The sequence below is a fragment of the Electrophorus electricus genome, chromosome 20 (genome assembly GCF_013358815.1).
Source record: "Electrophorus electricus isolate fEleEle1 chromosome 20, fEleEle1.pri, whole genome shotgun sequence".
Classification (NCBI taxonomy): Eukaryota; Metazoa; Chordata; class Actinopteri; order Gymnotiformes; family Gymnotidae; genus Electrophorus; species Electrophorus electricus.
The window spans coordinates 15,242,321-15,263,398 of NC_049554.1; the positions used below are offsets into that span (position 1 = coordinate 15,242,321).

The window sequence follows — 21,078 nt, forward strand, 5'->3', positions numbered from 1 at the left end:
TGTAACAGACTTGCTAACTTGACACCATTTCTGCCAGTTGGACTTCAAAACTAAAGATGTTGGTGTTCGTCACCGTTTAAAATGTTTCAGTAACCCCTGGACATTTTCACCTTTCCCCTCGGTATGAGCTCATTCAGTACCAGAGCTTGACTCGTTACAGACCTGAGCCAGCGCCCCCTGGCGGTCGGTACCACTCTGTTGTATAACAAGGGGAAACACGTGAGGCCTCGCCTGGAACGCTCGCTGTGTTTATAACCACCGGTGCTGCAGGATAGCCAACCACAATGTGTCTATGGAAGCGTCTGGCCAATAGGTGTGCAGGGGGCGTGGTTTAGAGGCAAATATGCGTGCAGAGGCGTGGCTTGGAGGCAACTGGGCGTGCAGGGGGCGTGGTTTGCGCTTACTGAACTCGCGTTGCAGTAATCCGTGGATCTCTAGGGATTTGGAGCGCGACAAAAATAGAACATAAACAACGACACGCGTCACACGCGGATATGCGCGCGGACGGCGTACACTGCTCGCGCTGAACGGCTCTTTTCAGGAGTTTTCACAAGACAAAGAAGTCTCGAGCGAACAAGTGTCGACTCGCGCTAGCAAGAACTTTCCATCCCCGCTTTGATGTGTTCTGGAGGTGAAGCACAACACTGAAGGTTTGAAACTTACATTAAAGAGAAACGTCAAATGTGTCTGGTTAACGCACATAAATCATGGGCAGCTCGCTCGCGCAAACCTCGCTGCTTGAGTGTCCACACACGCGTGTCGCGTTTCCATGGGCGCGTCGCCTAGTGAGACGTTCACACAGACACGTGATATTAACCTCTTTAATAACTTGCTGCACAGTGTCATTACAAATATAAACTCTTGAATTATGGCGCTTTATTACGACGTACAACAGCCACATTGACAACTTCAGTGTTTTGTGTGGCGTTGCCACTGACTCGCTCGTGCCGGTGCACGTGCGCGACAGCCAGCCTGGTGCGGAATGGAGCCACACCTGCAGCTACAGCTGTAATAACAGCAATAATAATAAAGTAGCTCCTCTGTTGTCTCCTCTCCTGTCTGCTCTGTAGAGATGTGTTGCTTTTTCTTGTGAAATTCACCTGGAAGAACAGAGAAGGTTACCGGTTGTGTGCAGGTGCTATCAGATGTCGTAGGAAGCGTAAGGCACACGACTGAGTCCTTCCCCGTCTGAACCTCGCGGGGGAGGTCAACATCACCACCTGCACCTCAGGGTTCATGTGAGATGAGAGTGAAAACCGTGATGTGATCAATGAGCAAAGGAAACCCCAGAACAAAGAAGAAATTAAAGAAAAGATTTAATGGAAATGCACGTTATACAGTGAACATTCGAGTGCATAAAGTGGACCATCGCTGCTCGCGTCTAATATCTCGATATGAACATAAAGAATATCTTTAATATCTTTAAGACTGTTCTGTCGTCATGCTGATAAAACATTTTGAAATTTGGATTTGTGACAGCCACAAACTTTGATGCTAAAACATTAGTCTCGTGTCTCAGGAATCTTAAATTGCAGTGTCAAATAGTCCTGGTGATGTCCTGGTGAACTGTTACGCTGTCAGTCCTGCCCTCTGCCCTGAAACCTCAGATGCCCTCCTATCACCTCAGACAACCTCACACGACGTTTCTCTGCTCTTCTGCCGTACTTCTGAACTTGTGTATTTTTTTCTCAGTTGTGTAGTAGAAGGTTCTCAGTATCACAGCTTTCACATTATAATAATAATAATAATTATTATTATTATTATTGTTGTTGTTGTTGTTATTATTTTTATTATTATCTTTGTGGGTGGAGGCTACAATGAGTCTCCATTATCAAATATACAGATTTTTTCCTGTTATTTCCACCACTAAGCATCTAACTGGTCTAGAATAAATCACACTCAGCGCCCAATAAACCTGGAGAACAGGACTGCAGCTGATTGGCTGGTGCGTTGCTTGGTGACAGCGGTGAAGACTTGAGCGTTCCCTTCTCACCCAAAGACCCTGGCAGTGTGGAGTGTGTAGTGGGCTTCCAGCTTAAGTTCCAGTGATGTTCTCAGATGTTCCCGGGGTTTACAGAACAAAAGTGTTTGTTTTCATATTGGCTTCTTCAAAAGCCACATAAACCTGTTTCATTCCAGTCTGTTGCCTCCCTCAGGGCCTAATTGGCAACTCAGTACTGAAGACCACAGCCTGATGCTCACCATGCACCACAAAAGTACGCACACCATACTCTAAATACACTCACACTCACAAAACACATGACTCCTACTTTTCCATAAATGACTAGACACTGGCCCTACGTTCAGTCCACAGCCTACCGTGTCTCTCAGGCTCTAATTGGGTCTAATCGGGTCACGTTCACCTCTGTACTGATTTTGTGGACGGTCTGGTCCGTGGATTTGGGTGAAAGCTTCACGTGGTCTGCTCCACACAGTCCACACACACCCCAGTTCTGTCAATGACTTTTTCTTTAGTCACGATTGTTTTGATTCACTGAAACGTGTGTGCCTCAGTTCTGCAGGGGTGGAGTTTCTCTGGGGCGGAGTTCTGCCTCATGTATCCTTGGTGGTTGTGTTTTTAGTCCTGAAGTACGTGGGCCAGCCCTTTGACCACGCCCCACTGCGCCTCCGCTGTCAGAATGAGGATTACGTCACGCTGGACTCCAGCTGGTCCAGCTTCATCAACCCCTGGAGTCGCAAAGTGGCCTTCATCATCGGCAGACACAAAGTCCGCACGTAAGCAGGCACCCAGCCATACACGCCTGTTCTCGCACACCTGCTGAGACGCCGTCTGGACATACTGCTCAAGGTCAGTGAAAGTGACTCCTCTGACCAGGTCTCAGTAGTCATGGTTGTTAATCCAGGTAGAAGCAAAACTACAGTGGACCCATCACAGTTTTCTCAAGACGTTTTTTCCCTACACCCCACACACATACCGCACATGGGGTGTGGTTAGGATGTACATCTGTATTTTCTGTGATTTTCTTTCTCATAATGTTTAAGTGCATTAGAAAGTGTGTGTGTGTGTAATTGTAATTGATAATTAACTGATAATTGGTAAAACCACAGTAATTGTGCATGTGTGTGTTTGTGTGTGTGTGTGTGCATGCATGTGCGTGTTTGTCTGTGTGTGTGTGCGCACGTGTGTGTACAGGGGGCCCTTGAACGAAGGCATGTTTGCAAAGTGTAACAGGACAGATCTTCCCATGATGCACAAGGACATAAAGAGCTGTAGGCCGTGATCTACAAACTGTAGTTGAGACACTGGTACTGGTGGTACTGGTGTTTTGTTGTTCAGATTTCTCCTAGTTTTCCTCAGGAGAAGAGGAGATGAGTGGAACATGTGTGTGCCCACAGTGGTCAGGGTTAAGGGTCAGGGCCACTTTGGCCAATCCTTCAAAATTTGCTGACCCCCTGACCCCTGATTCTCTCCTCACTCTCTCCCCAGCTGGTCCACACCAGCTGGGCAGTAACGGCGTGGCATCGTCCAGTGACAGCAACGGTAACCTATGGGAGGACACATACAAGGAGCGTGTACTATACTGGAGCTACCTGTAGTCTCGGAGGAACCTCTCACCTGTTGGGAAAGTCACTACAGGTACAGAAGAGGGACATAATTAGTACCGAACTACTAACGGTGGTAAAATATTACGCTCGCTCCAGCATGGGCTCCGACGCCTCAGGCAGCAGTTCCGGAGAGTCCAGAGGTTCCCTGGGCTGAAATGGCACCTCCACCAGCCATGCAGGTACCGACCCACACGCGGGTTCCAACCCACAGACAGGGGCAGGTCAGATGCCATTTGAGGAGAACGGAACATCCGTGTCCTTTGGTACTCCGCCGTTCTCCGAACTGCAGAAGTCCTTGATTCCGATCTTCTGATGAGGTAAAGTCCAATGCTTAGCCAATCAGCTTCCTCTCTGACCCCCCAGTTCCTGTGTGTGTGAGTGTGTGAGAGTGTGATTGGGCATGGCCTCTATTCCACGTGCGTGTGTATCGCTGTGCAGGGGCCCGGCGCAGGTTCTGGAGGAAGACCAGGCCAAACTGTCAGTTCTACAGCCTCTGCAGCCCTGGTTCTCCCAGGAGCAGAGAGTGGAACCAGGACAGGTGTGTTTATGGCTCCGCCCCCACATCTCCCCCAAGGAGGTCAGCATGCAGGGGTGGAGCTCCACACACACACGCCTCACACACACACATGCACTCCACACACGTGCCAGACACACGCCACACTCGTGCCACGCACACGCGACACACACTCCACACACTCTTGACCTGCTGGAGAATGTCTTGGCCGAGTGGTTGGCCCAGAGTCAGGTTGTTAACATGCTGAAGGAGGCGTGTGTGTGTGTGTCTCTGTTTATGGCATTTGGCAGACTCTCTTAAACAGGCTTAGATATTTGAGAGTGTGACGGTGCGTGTGAGTGTGTCGGTATGTGTGAGTGTGAGTGTGACCGGATGTGTGCTCAACACTCAGAGATGTTTATAGCAGCAGACAGTATCTGTGCTCGATGGTTAGCGGCCTTGTTTCTGCACACGTTCATTCAAAAGGATGTTCGGAGTGTGTAACTTGCGTTTCTGGAAAGAGTTCCAAAGTGTGACCTTTGACACGAGAAACGTTTCTTTAGCCTTTGACGTGAGACACGTTTCTTCAGCTTTTGCTCATTTTTTGCTCACAAAACATAACACAAGTGTTTGACTTTTCATCTGTTTACCCCTCGTGACCCTTGTGATGTGTCCCTCCCCCATGTATCTGCGGACTGTCTGTCTCTTCTCCCATGTTTTGTTTTGTTCACGCCACTGTGGAGGACAGCAGTGTGCCAACACACTCTCAGCCCCGCCCACTCAAGACAGCCCCGCCTCCAACACCTGACTCCCCTCCCCCTCTCACGGCACTCCCACGCTTAGACCGCTTGCCATCCCCGCCCCTTCACCATTGGTTCAGATAGGAGGCGGAGTCGAGAGGACTCTGCCTCTGACTTTGGTTTTTACTTCATTTGTTCAAGCACTGTGCCAGATGAACCATGGGTGTGTCTCCTCCTCAGCTTATTCTCTGCCCACACTTCTATGGTTAGTCAGTCATGTTGCTGCATTCTGATTGGCTGATCTGTTTGAGACTTAAGAGGCGGGGCCAATTCGTAGAAGAATGCAAAAGCATCTGTGCTGACACAGCAAGCACTGGGGGTTTGGGGGAGTTTGTGCTGTTTTTGTGCAGTTTTAGCCATGCTAAATGTAAATAACAGTACTATGTATTTTAATACATTCAAAAAAAGAATATCTACTCAAATCAAGAACTAGTTTTTGTCTTCAGGGAACTATTTTGAGACACCATGAAAAACTAAATAAAAGACCGGAATGAACATTCAGCTTGTTGTGTATTTCAATGATTTTTATTTAATAATTTTTTTGTTCATAAAATATTTAAATGATTTTATATGGGAGAATGTACATGCAACCATAGAAACAAATGTCCTTTTTCAATCATGGCTCTTTATTTCACATTTGCAATTGAAACACAGGGCTTTATATTTGCTGTTTTATTTAACATTTTGTTTTACAATATTTACTCTATTTACATTAGTGCTAAAGTAAATGTACAAAAGAAATTTGCATCAGATCTGCATATGCATGAGTTTGCATATGCACACACTGTGAGTCAAGTGGTGATTCACTTGCATTGCACCAGTTACAGAGGGGGTGCAAATAAGTGTCTGTGCATGTGGGTGTGTGTGAGTGTGAGTGTGTGCTCATGTTTAGTTTGTGGTGTTTCCTGTTTCAAACACAATACTTCCAGAAACAGTCTGTGCTGCTTCCTCTCTTGTATGGTTTGCGACCCCCCAGGACTTGGACGAGGGGGCGTTCCCGGGAGACCCTACCCAGAAGCACCTGCAGAACAGCACACGACCTGAGAGCATGACACCATTGTACCTGGCACTGGTGCGCCAACCCCCAACCCCCCCCCCCCCCCACACACACACACGCTTACCTCCACAGCTCTTGAGAGGAAAGGACCAGCTGCTCGCAGACCTGCTGGAGAGCAGATATCAGATCAGACTGAACGACAGTCAGGACACATATAGCATTCTGATATATGGGAACCATAAGAAATAATGTGTAAAACTATACATTTTTCAGTTTTAAAACTATTTTAGTTATATCCATGGATTACACTCATTTAAATTGCAAATGCTTTTGCCTATTAACAAAAACTGAGAACCAAGTGAAAGACATGCAACTGGAAAATCAGGAATGAACGTGTGATCACCACCTGAACCTGTGTACAGTAGGCATAACTGCACCCTTCTCACCTTCCCTGTTGATGTCCCCTCTGAGGAGGGAGGGGTAACCAATCCCCCCGGCGCCCCAGGATGGGTACGGCAGGGCAGGGTACAGCCGCTCCCCGGGATCAGTCTGCTCGTCCTCGTCTGACACTGAAATAGAGAAACACCCATCTCTTTACACGCACGGGGCACGTGAGAGTGTGTGTGTGCGCGTGTGTGTGTGTGCGCGTGTGTGTGCGCGTGTGTGTGTGTGTGTGTGTGCAGCACTCACCCGGCCCTGTATAGGGCATGTCCGAGTGTATGAAGGGGTGAGCCGGCAGAGGTTCCAGAGCAAAGAACAGAAGACTACAGGACAGGAGTAGTTTGCACAGCATCACTCCAGCTAGAGAATGCACACTCTTCCAGTAGGAATGTCTGACTAAAAACACTCTAGCTAGAGAACGTGCACTCTTCCACTCAGGATGTCTGACTAAAAACGCTCCAGCTACAGATGCGCGTGCACTCTCAGTCGGGGTGTCTCAACTAGACGTGTTCCTCTGCTCCCATCCTCCCCTTATATGTCTCTCTGTCCGTGAGTCACGGACACACCTGTCCAGTCCAGCCATCGCACCCCTCTCAGCTCATCTCATTCCCGGTATTCCGCCTCTCTAGCCCTTTGGCCCAGAACTTTCAGCACGTTCCGACTGTAAATCCAGAACAGCAGCAGCACATTTTGGACGGAGCTGTAAAAGCGGCTACGTACGTCTCCGGTGGCCAGGACTGGGCCTGTGTGGTTTACCGCCAAGCTCGTAAATTGGCCGTGTGCAGGTGTGAGAATGGCGCGGGGTGGGCGGGGCCTGGGGCGAGGCGGGGCCTGGGGTGACTCATTTCTTTAAGAGGCCCCTGCAGTCACTGCGTCACTGTTCTCTGATCAGGCACGTCGTTCCCTTACTTTGCGCCTTCAGGAAGGTCATACAGGACTCCTGAAATCTGGAGTTTAATATCGTTAATGTTGTCTGTGTTCTCACAGCCAGTCACCCCCCCCAATTTTAACTTATTATTATTATTATTTACATTTACAGCATTTAGCAGACGCTCTTATCCAGAGCGACTTACAAAAGTGCTTTGTCATTTACTCATAGAATATATCCAAGTACAGTACAGTAGGTTAGAATTAAACATACCAATGAACTAGAATACTGTAGAATACAGGGATGAATGCTGATACCTAGCAGTATACATAAGGTCTATCTTAAACAATGATAAGTGCTATAAACTAAGTGCTAGAGTTTGTTAAACAACATAAACAATGCCCTACAATAAGTACTAAATTAGTCAGCCAATAAGGGAGCAGTGTCAGTTGTCCTTTAAATATTCTGCAAATAGATGAATCTTCAGTCTGCGTTTGAAGACTGCAAAATAGTCTCCATGCTTGTCGTCCATGAGACCTGAAGCAAGGTATTTCAAGCCGAGCCGTACTTGAGGTTCGAAGTACTCGAGGTACGGATCGGGCTTTGACCATTGACCTCCTGTATGAAGGGGCTGGTCCATTTTTGGCTTTGTAGGCCAGCAGCAAGGTTTTAAATTTGATGCGTGCAGCTACAGGGAGCCAATGAAGGGAGCGCAGCAGTGGAGTAATGTGTGAACTTCGATAGAAGACCAGTCGTGCTGCTGCATTCTGGACAAGTGGTAGAGGATTGATGGCTCTTAGAGGAAGACCAGCAAGTAGCGAGTTGCAGTAGTTTAGCTTTGAGATCACAAGAGACTGCACAAGCACCTGAGTAGCTTATCATTGTCCTTCGTATGTTACAAAGGAGGAATCTGAAAAACCAGGTTAGATTAGAAACATGAGTTGAGAGCAACAACTGGTTGTCCAAAGTTACGCCCAGGCTACGGGCAGGCTAATACTGAGCCCTGTGGAACACCAGTGGAGAGTCTACATGGTTTGGATGTGGATCCTCTCCATGCCACCTGATAGGACCGTCCATCCAGATAGGACTGAAACCATCTCCAATAGCCAGTCACACCAAGCCTGGAAAGAACAGAGAGAAGAATGTTGTGGTTCACTGTGTCAAAGGCTGCTGAAAGGTCTAGAAGAATTAAAACAGATGACTATTTGGTAGCTTTAGCAGCATGAAGTTTCTCCATCACTGCTATGAGGGCCATCTCTGTAGAATGTGCCAGTTTGTAGCCAGACTGATTGGGATCATACAACTGGTTCTGGGTGAGAAAAAGAGACAATTGATTATAAACTGCTCGCTCAGGGGCTTTTGAGAGGAAAAAGAGAAGTGATACCAGTCTGTAGTTGGTAACACTGGAGCTGTCAAGTGTGGCCTTCTTGAGGATTGGTACCACCCTGGCAGTTTTGCAGTAGGCACGTATCCAGAAGATAAGGAGTTGTTGATGATAGAGATGAAAGGAAGCAGATCTCTTGTGATTGTCTGGAACAGAGCAGAAGGAATTGGATCCAGCGAACATGTAGTCGGATTGCTGGAAGTTAGGAAGTCAGAAGAATTTTATCTGTGGAGAGAGGAGAAAAAGAAGTCAGAGAGTTGGATGTTGGGGAATGTTGGTTGGAGGGGTGGGAACAGAGGAAAAGGACTGGAGGATTGCTGCAACCTTCTCCTCAAAGAAGGTGATGAAATCTTCCTGAGTAAGAGATGAGGAAGGAGGGGGAGGATTAAGGAGAGAAGAAAAAATAGTGAAGAGCTTGCATGGATCAGATGATGATGATTTGAATTTCTGTCTGTAGTAGGATGACTTTACAGATGTTACTTCCAGTGAGAACTTGGAAAGGAGAGACTTGTATGAGCTGAGGTCTGAATCTACGGGAGATTTCCTCCACTGCCTCTCTGCATTCCTTCATTCTCTCCTGTGGCAGTGAAGTGTTTCTGTTAGCCAGGTGGCAGGTGGGGAGGACTTAGCAGGTCTAGAGGAGAGAGGGCACTCATTCATTGATGAGGAGAGTGTAGAAATGAAAGTATTTGTAACTGTATCCAAAGAGAGAGTCAGGGTGAGGAAGGGTGGACAAAATAGTAGAAGTAAGGGAAGAGGGAGTTATGGAGTGCTGATTGCGACGGAGGAAGGAGGAACATGTTGGAGAGGACTGGATGGAAAGAGAAGGATAGAAAGTGATGGTCCGAGAGGTGGAGGGGGGTGACTGCGATGTCCGATGTTGTGGTGGTGCGGGTGAAGATCAGGTCCAGAACATTGCCTGCTTTGTGAGTCGGAGGAGAGTGGTTGAGGGTGAGGCCAAATGCTGTCAACAGCGGAAGGATGCAGGAGGAATGCAGCTTGTCTGATGGAAGGTTGAAGTCACCAAGGAGAATGAGTGGATTTCCTTCCATGGGGCGTTGACTCAGAAGGTTGTCGAGCTCATCAATGAAGTGATCTAGGGAATCTGGAGGGCAGTAGATGACAATGATAAGAAGTTTGGTGGGGAAAGACACTGTAATGGCATGAAATTCAAAAGAGGAGATGGAAAGTGTAGAGAAGGAAAGTGGAGTGAAACGCCACTCTGGAGACATTAGTAAACCTGTGCCACCACCCCTTCCAAGACGCCTCGGAGAATGAGTGAATGAAAAGGCAGAGGACAGGACAGCCGGAGTCACTGAGACGCCTCGGAGAATGTGTGGATGGAAAGGCAGAGGACAGGGCAGCCGGAGTCGCCGAGTTCTCAGGGGTGATCCATGTTTCTGTCAGAGCCAGGAAGTGTAGGAAGTGGAGGGATGCTAATGCTGAGATGAAGTCAGTCTTCTGGACAGCAGATTGGCAGTTCCAGAGCACTCCTGCCACCACGATATGTGATGGTGAAGCGTTGTGAGTCAGTGAGGTTGCTGAGATTGTGACGTCTAGGATTGTGTCAAGGAGACCTGTGGGATATGTGGACAGGAATTGTGAAGCACATTTCAGATGCTCGATTTGTGGATGTATGAGATAAAGGAATGAGATAATATGAGAAGATACTTAGCTGAGTTTGTGAAGTCCTGTAGGTGAGATGTAGATGAACTGATTGAGAACACCACCAAACCTTCTCCAGATGTTGATTACCATGTCTGTAGTGGAATCGTCCTAATTTATCTCTGAGCCCGCCCCTCAATTCACACCTAAGGTCAGGGCGAAACTACACCTGTAGTGAGTAATTACCACTACCAAGCAACTAACAACTAGGTTTAGACAACAAGCCTTGAGTTTCACAGAATCTAAGACAAATGTAAGTGAACTCAGAGCCTACCTTAACCAACCAGATGATAATCCAACGAGACAAACCAAAGCACACATTATACTGATGGGTACACACAGACACACACCACACGCTACATGTGCTTACATACGTTTCTATAAAGGAACTTTAGTTGAGAAAAGAAGTAGAAGGAGGGCGTGTCGGGTAATGTTGGGGTGTGTTGGGTAATGTTGGGGTGAAGTCAGAAATAAAAACAGGAAGAAGAACATGGTTGTTATCTGGTGACTAAGACCAAGTACCAGGAGACCAAAGTACAAGTGGGTTTATTACTAAGTACATGGATAACGTGGTAATCAGGGGATGATCCTTCACATATCTGTAGACCCTTGTGTGGGTGTGTGGGTGTGACATCTAATAGGTAAACTTTATCTTTATGTAGTGTAATAATAAGTATACTAGACCTAATTAAAGTGCGGTGGCTTGGTGATTAGCAAGTTTGCCTCTCAGTGCTGAGGTCTTTGGTTTGAGTCCCTGCCTGTAGATACGTGTGTGTGTGTCCAGTGTTGCTTGGTGCTCTGTCCTGGTTAACCTCCTCCCCATTCCCCAGGGGTCTGTGTTTTCTGTTTGAGAGTACGCTGTGCGCAAAGTGGCTGCCAGATCTCATCGGTGTGTGAGTGATTGTAAAAGCTGATATATCTGCCTGTAGTGAAGTGTAGTATAGTAGTGGTAATAGTCACTGTAACAGCATGCAGTAATATTTAAAATTGTGTGCAATAATACCATAGTAGGTGTTTTAGTAGTTTTAGTTCTGTATTATGCACAGCTGTAAGGGGACTATTTTAATTCTCTGCAAAAGTTTGAAATGATTCACAACCTTCACGACAATGTGACCAGAGCTACTTTTATGCAAACTGACATGCCGTAAACACAAGTTTATGCTTATACGGACAAGCGTGCGGGAGGGTGGCTGTTGGAGCCATTTACTGTGTTAGAATGAAAAACTGGCTCGAGGGCTTCTGGGCTGTTGATCAAGTCTTTTACAGATCTCCTCTGCTGACAACTTCACTCCACGTCCCCGACATAAATGAGTCACTTGCACCAGTAGTGGGAGTTACAGTAGAAAACAATGTTGTGTGTATCAGCTTGGTGTTTAGAATATGCAAAATCCACTTCTGCCTCAGTCCTTTGACCGATTCTTGGTACTTTTAATTTGATTTAGAAGTGTAACGTGTCTGTGATGTGCTGGATAAAACGTGAATTGTGAATATTCAGTGCTTGAACGGGTCTATGTGTGTACGGTTGTGAGGTAGAGAGATCCACTGTCCTAGCTAGGAGAAGCCTACTGAAGAAACCGCCCTGTAATCTGAACAGAGTTTTAAAGTCCTGATAGTCTCACGACTCCTGGCAAATACGATCGGACTGACGCAAGACCGTAATTTGTCTTATGACCAGCAGATGGCGTCTGTTCTGTCTGTTCAATCTGCTGGTTTTGGTAGCAACTGTAGAAACAAAAGAAACTTCTTTTACGTGCCTCAGTGACATTGTGCGAACGTTAGCATACGTGTAGCTATTTGTGTGCCTTAAAAATCCGTCTAGTGTCAAATGTCTAAACCCGCTTTGGATCAGCTATGAGAATTTAGCCTTTGGCAAGCTGGGGGGTTTGGAATCAGGACTGGTGTGGCGTGGATGCGCCTGAAGTTTCGCTGTCAAATACGGGCGACGACTAAAGACTGAAGATTGCAGCCTGGGCGAACACGACTTACGCCAAGTGTTTTTATGAGGTGACAACCATTCCTAAATAATGTTTTAGTGTGTTACGTTCGTGTTGTTTTGTTAATATATTTGGTTCGTGACAAATGTTTGGGTCTTTGCTCTGCTCGGGCTTGCACAAATTATGATTGTGAAATCTAATTCATCAGGTATTCTTGTCTAAATGCTTTGGCATGTTATCAATCTCTAGAGAGATTCTTGTTATTGTCCCGACACGGGAGAACACGAACATCATTTAAGGGTTTTTAGGGAATAGCAGAGCCCTGTTGTAATGAGCGCGTTGGAGCCAGCTGGAGATGCATGCTGCACTAGGAGCTCAGCCTGACCAGATGCCCCGGGAGTGTGTGCAGTAGGAGCTCAGCCTGACCAGATGCCCCGGGAGTGTGTGCAGTAGGAGCTCAGCCTGACCAGATGCCCCGGGAGTGTGTGCAGTAGGAGCTCAGCCTGACCAGATGCCCCGGGAGTGTGTGCAGTAGGAGCTCAGCCTGACCAGAGCCATGGAGCGCGCCCTCCACGTGCACGCGGAGTGTGTGCAGAGAGCCGCAAGGCTGAGTGACGCGATGACGGACTCTGAACTCAACCAGCCTCACCTGCCACGCACCTTTCATGGTGCGTATGCTGCTTAATTTACGTGTTTATTTACATGCTTTATTTACATGGTTTATTTATGATTGCCCTAAAAAAAAAACCTGTTCGTTCACATCACTGTTCATCCACCCGCTGTTAAACAACGGTGACATAAATGTGATTTTTCACAGTAAAATTGCACCTTACAACAGTAAGTAGTGATGAGCTGTAAGACGCGCAGTGCAGAAGTACGTTAGGACGTGGTGGCTCACAGGTGTAGCAGAATCGTCAGACACCTTCTGCTCCGAGTGGGTGAGCGACAGACAGCGGCGTGAGGGACGCTCCAGAGTTCCTGCCTGGTCATGCCTGTCTTGTGGAGGTTTGATGAGACTGTTTCCATTTGGGTAACACGGGATCGGAGGCAAATTCACATGCGGTGCCCATCTAAGAAAGTTTCAAGATCAGATTTAATTATTCAAACTGTAACAACTGTGGAGATACAAAAGTTAATGATATTTTCATGCAGGAAACCGGCTAGTGTTCATTCATTCGTCCTTCCTCCGTCCAGTCCTAGATTATGCTGGCCCAGTTTGGGATGGGCTGACGAAAAGAACCTCTCAGCGGAGTTGAGAAATACTGTTGCAGTATCATCTTAATCATCATCATCATCTCCACTACTGAGTGAAAGATGTGATGGTCACCCTGCACACCCTCACTAGCACACTTGGTGTCCTGCCTACAGACCCAACACGCACTCCCACACCGGGAGTGATATGTTTATAGGTGTGGTACCTATAAACAGAAATGTAACACTCGGGCTTCCTCTACTCCTTCTGCTCTTAAATTGTTTTTAGATGATTTATTTATCTTATGGCTTCTGTTCTTATTTTCTGTCTGTGATGTTAAACTGTTGTCAAACATTACATTTCAAGTTTCACTGGTTAAAAACTGATGATGTAAACAGGTGACCAGATAGTAGACAGACTGTGTGTGTGTGTGTGTGTGTGTGTGTGTGTGTGTGTGTGTGTGTGTGTGTAAAACATTTTGGTGTGGGTGTGTGTACAAAACCTGACACCATGAATGCACTGACCTGATTTTGGAGGTGTGTGTGTGTGTGTGTGTGTCGTCTCGTCCATGCCAGTTATTTATATAAACCCCTAGTGCACTGGCTCCTAGTGCCAAATATAGACCACAGTGGAGGAGAGATGAGCATGAAGGCCTGCTCCCCCAGACATGCTCTCACTTTCTCTTTTTGTTCCCTGTTGCGCTCTCTCTCTCCCTCTCCCTCTCTCTCTCTCTCTGTCATATGTTGTCATATATTTGACTTTGAACCAACTGTGTGATGTGTGGCTGGTGCCCAGGTGGGTGGGTCAGGCGTCTGGGCCACACATCAGGGCGGGGAGCTTTGTGTAACCGGGTCGTGTGTCCTGTGGGTTTTACAGACGCTTGTCTGTGAGTCAGAGTGATCCACACAGACTTCATAGGAGCAGGGGCGACCCCGATCAGTGAGGTGTAGGCAGGGCGATTTGTGGAGCTGATGCCCTCAGAACTGGGCGGCTGTCGCCGTGTGATGGGAGACCTTGTCCTTCAGTACAACCACTGTTCACTTTGATATGCATCATATTGTTTTGTGTTTTTTAAGACGTTACACAAAAAGCCATTTGCCAGCATGCCTGAGTAAAAACAACAAGTGGTGTGGCCTGTAATGGGAGCTTTGTTTTCTTTCCAGCTCAGTTTCCATGCAGTTGTATGAGGTACCTGTGAACTGGGCCGTGTGCACGGAGGGGACATGTTGACTTTTCCGACTGAGCTCACAGGGCGCTCGCTCTCTCGTAAAGAGTGAGCTAGAGCTCTGCCAGTGCTTCCACAGGACCACGCGTCCGGCGTGTTCGGACGCTGACTGATATCTGCTATAGGACAGCCCCACAGACAGAGTAGACTATTTTTGATGTGGCGTTTGAGTGTTGTTCAGTGTTGGTTTATCTGTGGTTCCTCCTCACTGCTCTGGTCCCCTGTTTTCCACCTGGTGGAAGTGAAGAATTTGACTACAACTAACACACACGTACATGGACACTGATCACATGCAGAGAGGAAGGCCTGTGTGTGTCCTTGAGTGTGTGTGCATGTGTGTGCGTGTGTGAGATGTGGTTTTTTTGACACACAGCACAGATTGAGATTGAGACTCAAACATGCTTTTTATAACAGTCAGTTTTACAAACCCTTTACTGTTCTACCTCAGCCCAAGGTTAAGGAACATGACGCTAATGGGTGTGTGTATATATACAGTCCACCCATTTCCATCACACACACACCCATACGCGTGCGTGCACACACAGACACACACACACACACACACACACACACACACACACACATACCCACACACACACACACACACCCATACCCATCGCACATACACACAGACACACACACACACCCATACCCACACACACACACACACGCATGCGTACACACACACACACACACACACACACACACACACCCATACCCATCGCACATACACACAGACACACACACACACACACACGGTGTGGACAGCCTGCCTGTTCTGTGCTATTGTCTCGAGTTAGATGGCTGGGGGACAGATTTCCTTCTGTAGATCTCAGCTCTGCAAGATGGGGGACAACCCTCAGCTGAGCTCTGTGTGCATGTGTGTGCATGTGTGCGCGTGTGTGTGTGTGTGCGTGTGTGTGCGTGTATGTGCGTGCGCGTGTGTGTGTGCGTGCGCGCGCGCGCGTGTGTGTGTGTGTGTGTGTGTGCGTGTGTGTGCGTGTATGTGCGTGCGCGCGTGCGCGTGTGTGTGCGCGTGCGTGCGTGCGCGCGCGTGTGTGTGTGTGTGTGTGTGTGTGTGTGTGTGTGTGTGTGTGTGTGTTGTGTCTTCGCTGGTCCTGCATTTCTCTCCTAGTGTGCCACTGTTTCTGGCGACAGGTGTGTGACGTGGTCTTTTTTTTCTCCCGCCCTCCTCCCAAGTCGAGCAGTTCCACAGCGGTGACGTGCAGAAGAGGCAGGATGTAGAGGACGTGCAGGACGTGCAGGACATGCAGGACGACGGGTGTCTCGCCCGCAGGCTACAGGACGAGGAGGAAGAGCGGGCAGCCCGCCTCAGTCATGCCCTCCGGCAGCTGTGAGATGGAATGCGCGTGTGTGTGTGCGTGTGTGCGCGTGTGTGCGTGCGCGTGTGTGCGTGTGTGTGCGCGTGTGTGCGCGTGTGCGTGCGTGCGTGTGTGCGCGTGCGTGCGTGCGTGCGTGTGTGTGCGTGTGTGCGCGTGTGCGTGCGTGCGTGTGTGTGCGTGCGTGCGTGCGTGTGTGTGCGCGTGTGCGTGCGTGCGTGTGTGTGCGTGCGTGTGCGCGCGTGCGTGTGCGTGCGTGCGTGCGTGCGTGTGTGTGTGACTACGTTAGCAGTGATACTAACAGAAGTATCTAAGATTTGTTTTAAAGAGATGATTTGACTCCCAAGTTTTTGTTAAAGGATAAAATGTCTTGAGTCAAAACTTCATCAAAGATTTTGCATTAACCCGAATGTTTTGGCAGTGAGTTTAATCCCGTTAACATTTCTCTGGGACCTTTCTGCCGTGTTGAGCTTTTCTAAGACCCAGCCCCCCCCCCCCCCCCCCCCCCCCCCGGAGGGAGGTGGGGGTGTTCATCGGAAGGGGGATTTCTGGGTTGCGACTGAGCAGGCAGGAACTTCCGTGTTTATTTCTGGTTCATTTTGCAGGGCGGCGCGAGATTGTGAGTATGCAAAGATGATTCAAGAACAGCTTAGACGTCATGAGGAAGAGAAGCGGAGAAGGGAGGAAGAGGATGAGGTAAGTGATGGTTACAGGGTGACAGTGACAGAGTGACAGGGTGACAGTGACAGGGTTACAGGGTGACAGTGACAGGGTTAAAGGGTGACAGTGACAGGGTGACAGTGACAGGGTTACAGGGTGACAGTGACAGGGTTAAAGGGTGACAGAGTGACAGGGTTAAAGGGTGACAGTGACAGGGTTAAAGGGTGACAGTGACAGGGTGACAGTGACAGGGTTACAGGGTGACAGTGACAGGGTTACAGGGTGACAGTGACAGGGTTAAAGGGTGACAGAGTGACAGGGTTAAAGGGTGACAGTGACAGGGTGACAGGGTTAAAGGGTGACAGTGACAGGGTGACAGAGTGACAGGGTTACAGGGTGACAGTGACAGGGTTACAGAGTGACAGGGTGACAGGGTGCTTTCTAACTGAACCAGGGGCAAAGAAGGGAGGTCCTTCCAAACCCCATCCTGTGTGTGAGGATGCAAGTGTGTGTGTGACTCTAGTTTGTCACAATCCACTAAAGTGTTACTGCCAAAACACTGACTTAAAACCTTGTTCACCACTAGGTGCCACTATTACATGCAACTATTATGTGTGTGTGTGTGTGTGTGTGTGTGTTTATGTATGCATGGGTGTGTGGGTGCGTGTTTATGTATATCTGTGTTTGTGTGTGTGCTGTAAGTGAGTGTGTGTGTGTGTGTGAGAGAGAGACAGGGAGATCCTAGGGTCTCTGGCCAGCATACTGCTTTGTGTTAGCTCCCAGTGTCTCCTTCTGTCTGCTTGTAAGGCACAAGCTCTGAAAAGCCTGCTTTATTACCACCCATCTTATGCTGTCTCTGTGGCAACCATTGCGTTTCCATGGTAGTGAGAGGACAGTCATCACAGAGGCAGTGAAAAGTGAAGACGATTCTGTGCTTCTTCAACTCTCCTCACACCTCAGAGAGACTGAGAAGAGGCTGGCAAAGTCTGTGATGCAGTGTGTGTGTGTGTGTGTGTGAAAGAAAGCACTGTTTATGAGAAGGTCTCTGGAGACATTAGGGAGATGGCAGTGGAGATGGCAGTCGCCCTCTGGTAGTTCAAACTCAGTGTGACATTTTTTCGGTGTGAGCGTGTATGTGCGCGCGCGTATTTGTGTGTGACTCTAGCTGGAGTGAGGGTGACCAGCCAGTCTTGAAGGGCAGTCACGTGACCGCCCTAAAGTCAGTCATATGACCACCATGGAGTCAGTGCTCTGTGGAACAGTGTGACATCCATCACCTTGGCGACCATGTGGAGAAAAACTTTCACAAGCTTCTAACGCTGCACCGTTTTGAGGAAGACTCGTGTTTGAAGAATGAAAACTCATGTTCAAGAGGAAAGACTCTCCTGTTTGTACTGGAGTAACACTGTAAAGATCAAACAAGCCCACGACCTTTAACCTCTGTCATGAATACGTGTGTAAATCAACTGGTGTGATGGTAAAAAAGCCTCTGCCATGTGAAAGTTGAGGCCTTGAGAATTCTGTTAACACACATATTCTCTCCTTCTGCTGTCAAGATCTAAATGGACGAATCTTCCCACATTCGCACCTGCTATATTGAATTTTGCTCGGCCACGGCTGACCTGCTGTAGTGCTGTTTAGAGTACATAGGCTCTGGAAGGAGAACTACTGTTATTCTGCAAAAGTAATTCATGCATGAAATTGAAATATTTTTTTATATTATTTTTCTATATTTTTTCATACCTTTTCTTTTAAATTCTAAATGACATTTTTTAATCCCATATGGAAAGACATAAAGTAATTCTGATTTACTGAAACAGTGTCTGGGACCCACTACACACGTCACGGCACCAGATCCTCCTGAGCCTCAAACCCTCACCATGGGGCATCACATCACCTGAAACTGTGAATGATGTTAAAATATCACACTCATCAAAGCGGTACCTGGACATCACAGATAACACAGTTAACAAACGCTGTGTTAGACATGTGCTTCAGCTCCCCTACCTGTATATACTCTGTGGGTGAGTGAGTGTGTGTGTGTGTGTGTGTGGGCGGGTGAGTGAGCTGTTCTTTTTCTGTGGTTGTTCAAGTGATGTGTGTGGAACTTTCCGTGCCTGCTGTCGGAGGCCTCAGCAGGCTGTATTGATGGCGCCCCCGGGGTCGTGTCAAGACATCGCATTACATGATGGGAAAACGTCCTTGGTCCTTCGTCTGCGTGTGAGCGTTGATATCACTGCAGTGCATATGCGGTCACAGCTACCGCTTTGTGCTTGAACCACATTCGTTTTTAGAAACGTGGTCTGTGGCGTGTCAGTGCTGACGCTTTAATGTGTCTGCCTGTGTGTGTGTGTGTGTGTGTGTGTGTGTGTGTGTGTGTGTGTGCGTCACCGTGGCTGAGTGCTAACGTGTGTGCACATGTGTCAAGTGTGAACGTCACACGCAGCAGCGGTGCAGTGAGGATAAACGTGTGTGTACAGCTGACATTTGAAATGACATCAAAAGTTTCCCCAGATTCTCCTGCAGGTCTTCGAATTGAAAATATTATTAACAGCGGCAAACTAACCATGAGACCTAGTAACCGTAAGGCGTGTGATGTCGGAGCTCGTGTGTGTGGTGCGCATGTGGGTCCTACACCAGCTCACAGACCTGTACTCATGCCTGCAGGAGATGGCCAGACATCTGCAGGAAGACGAGGAACTGCAGATCAGACGCCACAGAGAGGAGGCTGGTTGCTACGACGACAGCGGGCCCTCACCACTTAGCAAAGGTAAGGGAGTTGGTTGTCTGCTGTTTCTACCAGCCAGTCTCTCCCTCCTTGTTTGTCCCGCACAAGCAGCATGGCTGTGAGGGGTGAACCTGCCCCCTGGATTTTGTGAAGCTGTTATATAAAGGTGAGACCACCTGAGGGAGATCAGACTGATTAGATCCCAGTGTGTGTCTCCTTCTAGTGGCAGCACTCTGCCATTGACTATTTTCTTTAAGAGTGGCACACTGTCTGTCTCTCTCTCTCTCTCTCTCTCTCTCTCTCTCTCCTCTCCCCACCTCTCTCTCTCAGGTTTGGAGGCGTGGGGTCAGGTGAGAAGAGATGCTGAACTTGCCCGTAGATTGCAGGAAGAAGAGGACAGGCAACCTCGCAGGGAGGTGGGTTATGGACACACCCACCCACAATCTATTGAGACACATAAAAAACACACACACACACACACACTCAGTGTGAGAGGACACTAACACATACACACGCTCAATTAATATCCTCACCAACACACACTCAGTAGGTGGAGTACTGATGTTACACCTTCAGCAGGTGGAGGTTCAGAACCTGCCCAGGGAGAGACTGAACTCAGAGGGCCTGAGCTCACCTGTGGAGGAGCCCGTTCTTGATCCGCACCGTCTGGGCCCCCAACGCTATACTCTGTTAGTTATACACACACACACACACACACACACACACACACACACACACACACACACACACACACACACACACACACACACACACACAGTGGTTTGTCATTGTTACAGTCATACGTTGTCTACATTGTCCTTGTGGTCACAGAGGAGCGCATTCTGTCCATAACATCGCGGAGGAACTGGACCCAACGTTCAATGGAAGGAAGAGAGAGAACAGGAGACCCAACATCCCATCAGGTAACATCAGGCATGATGGGAATGAGCCAGCGGGTGTTACGTGGGGTGAGTTACACTGGGGTGTTACGTGGGGTGAGTCATACTGGGGTGTTACGTGGGGTGAGTTACACTGGGGTGTTACGTGGGCTAAGTTAGATGGGGTGTGTTACGCAAGGTGTGTTACGTGGCGTGTGTAACGCGATGTGTGGGGTGTGTTTGCGAGGTTCCGATACTCCAGGCCCCGGTGTTCTTCTCTGCAGGCATACTCTTGGCCCCGCGTACCCCACACAGCATCTTCTATGACTACTTACCAGAGCCCGCCTTCGCCCCGCCCACCAGGCGCCATGGCGACCAGTCAGGGGGCGACAGAGCAACGAGAGCGAGATGTCAGAACTGTAAGCAGCAGTGATGTGGCGCTGGAGCATTCTGTGTGGCGCAAGATCTGAGAGTCTACGCTCAGTCCACCTATAGCTGGAACAGGGAATGATCAGCTTCAGGATTCAGGACTGGAATAAAGGTTTCAGTTACATGACATGCGGTACTGAACTGATCAGACTTCGTGCAGTTAATTAAGTCTTGTTCACTTTCTACATCTTTTTTTGTAATGAACTCAAATTCCATACAAGATTGATATAACTTCCAGAAGTAATTATAAATAACTCACTTACACCTTTACAGTGTTTCAGATCTCAACAGACTGTGTTCATAGCTGAATGTTAAATAAAAAAGTGTGTATTCTGTGTTCACTGTTTGAAGTCGTGTAGTTTCTGAAGGACCATGTGAAGTTGCTTCACATTTACATGGGGGAATTGAGACAGCTGAAACAGCCCTGCCCGCCAAACACACACACACACACACACACACACACACACACACACACTC

At 48.2% G+C, this 21,078-nt stretch overlaps 2 protein-coding genes and 1 long non-coding RNA gene across 6 annotated transcripts; 2 read left to right on the top strand and 1 right to left on the bottom strand.

Annotated features, from left to right (window-relative positions):
* The first annotated feature begins 431 nt into the window (after window positions 1–431).
* Window positions 432–5,133, top strand: LOC113592380. Of its 2 annotated transcripts, XR_004775351.1 has the most exons (5): window positions 432–650; window positions 2,157–2,216; window positions 2,583–2,809; window positions 3,155–3,884; window positions 4,006–5,133. It is a non-coding gene; the product is annotated as an uncharacterized LOC113592380 (long non-coding RNA). The 2 variants fall into 2 exon arrangements; XR_003412304.2 differs by having other exon boundaries at window positions 3,155–5,133.
* A 332-nt stretch (window positions 5,134–5,465) lies between these two features.
* Window positions 5,466–6,835, bottom strand: uts2b (urotensin 2, beta). 2 transcript variants are annotated; one of them, XM_035520160.1, is made up of 4 exons: window positions 6,548–6,835; window positions 6,304–6,426; window positions 5,982–6,022; window positions 5,466–5,881 (listed from the first exon to the last, which is right to left on the bottom strand). In XM_035520160.1, the coding sequence occupies exons 1-4, from the start codon at window positions 6,648–6,650 to the stop codon at window positions 5,771–5,773; spliced, it is 378 nt and encodes a 125-aa protein (XP_035376053.1). In that variant the 5' UTR covers window positions 6,651–6,835; the 3' UTR covers window positions 5,466–5,770. The 2 variants fall into 2 exon arrangements, with proteins under 2 accessions (XP_035376053.1, XP_035376052.1); XM_035520159.1 differs by having other exon boundaries at window positions 5,982–6,025; window positions 6,548–6,834.
* Window positions 6,836–11,930: 5,095 nt separating this feature from the next.
* Window positions 11,931–20,942, top strand: si:dkey-264d12.1 (vicilin-like seed storage protein At2g18540). 2 transcript variants are annotated; one of them, XM_035520129.1, is made up of 8 exons: window positions 11,931–12,817; window positions 15,767–15,920; window positions 16,512–16,602; window positions 19,234–19,336; window positions 19,625–19,710; window positions 19,871–19,983; window positions 20,126–20,217; window positions 20,457–20,942. In XM_035520129.1, the coding sequence occupies exons 1-8, from the start codon at window positions 12,706–12,708 to the stop codon at window positions 20,603–20,605; spliced, it is 900 nt and encodes a 299-aa protein (XP_035376022.1). In that variant the 5' UTR covers window positions 11,931–12,705; the 3' UTR covers window positions 20,606–20,942. The 2 variants fall into 2 exon arrangements, with proteins under 2 accessions (XP_035376022.1, XP_035376023.1); XM_035520130.1 differs by having other exon boundaries at window positions 19,874–19,983.
* The last annotated feature ends 136 nt before the right edge of the window (window positions 20,943–21,078 follow it).

Excerpts from the sequence above, each read along its gene's own strand:
- si:dkey-264d12.1 (XM_035520129.1), top strand. The coding sequence starts at position 12,706 with ATGGAGCGCGCCCTCCACGTGCACGCGGAGTGTGTGCAGAGAGCCGCA. Across the intron at positions 16,603-19,233 it reads GAAGGGAGGAAGAGGATGAG|GAGATGGCCAGACATCTGCA; the intron begins GTAAGTGATGGT and ends TCATGCCTGCAG. Across the intron at positions 19,337-19,624 it reads GCCCTCACCACTTAGCAAAG|GTTTGGAGGCGTGGGGTCAG; the intron begins GTAAGGGAGTTG and ends TCTCTCTCTCAG.
- uts2b (XM_035520159.1), bottom strand. The coding sequence starts at position 6,650 with ATGCTGTGCAAACTACTCCTGTCCTGTAGTCTTCTGTTCTTTGCTCTG. Across the intron at positions 6,026-6,303 it reads AGGGGACATCAACAGGGAAG|CAGGTCTGCGAGCAGCTGGT; the intron begins GTGAGAAGGGTG and ends TCTGCTCTCCAG. Across the intron at positions 5,882-5,981 it reads TCCTCTCAAGAGCTGTGGAG|GTGCTTCTGGGTAGGGTCTC; the intron begins GTAAGCGTGTGT and ends GCTGTTCTGCAG.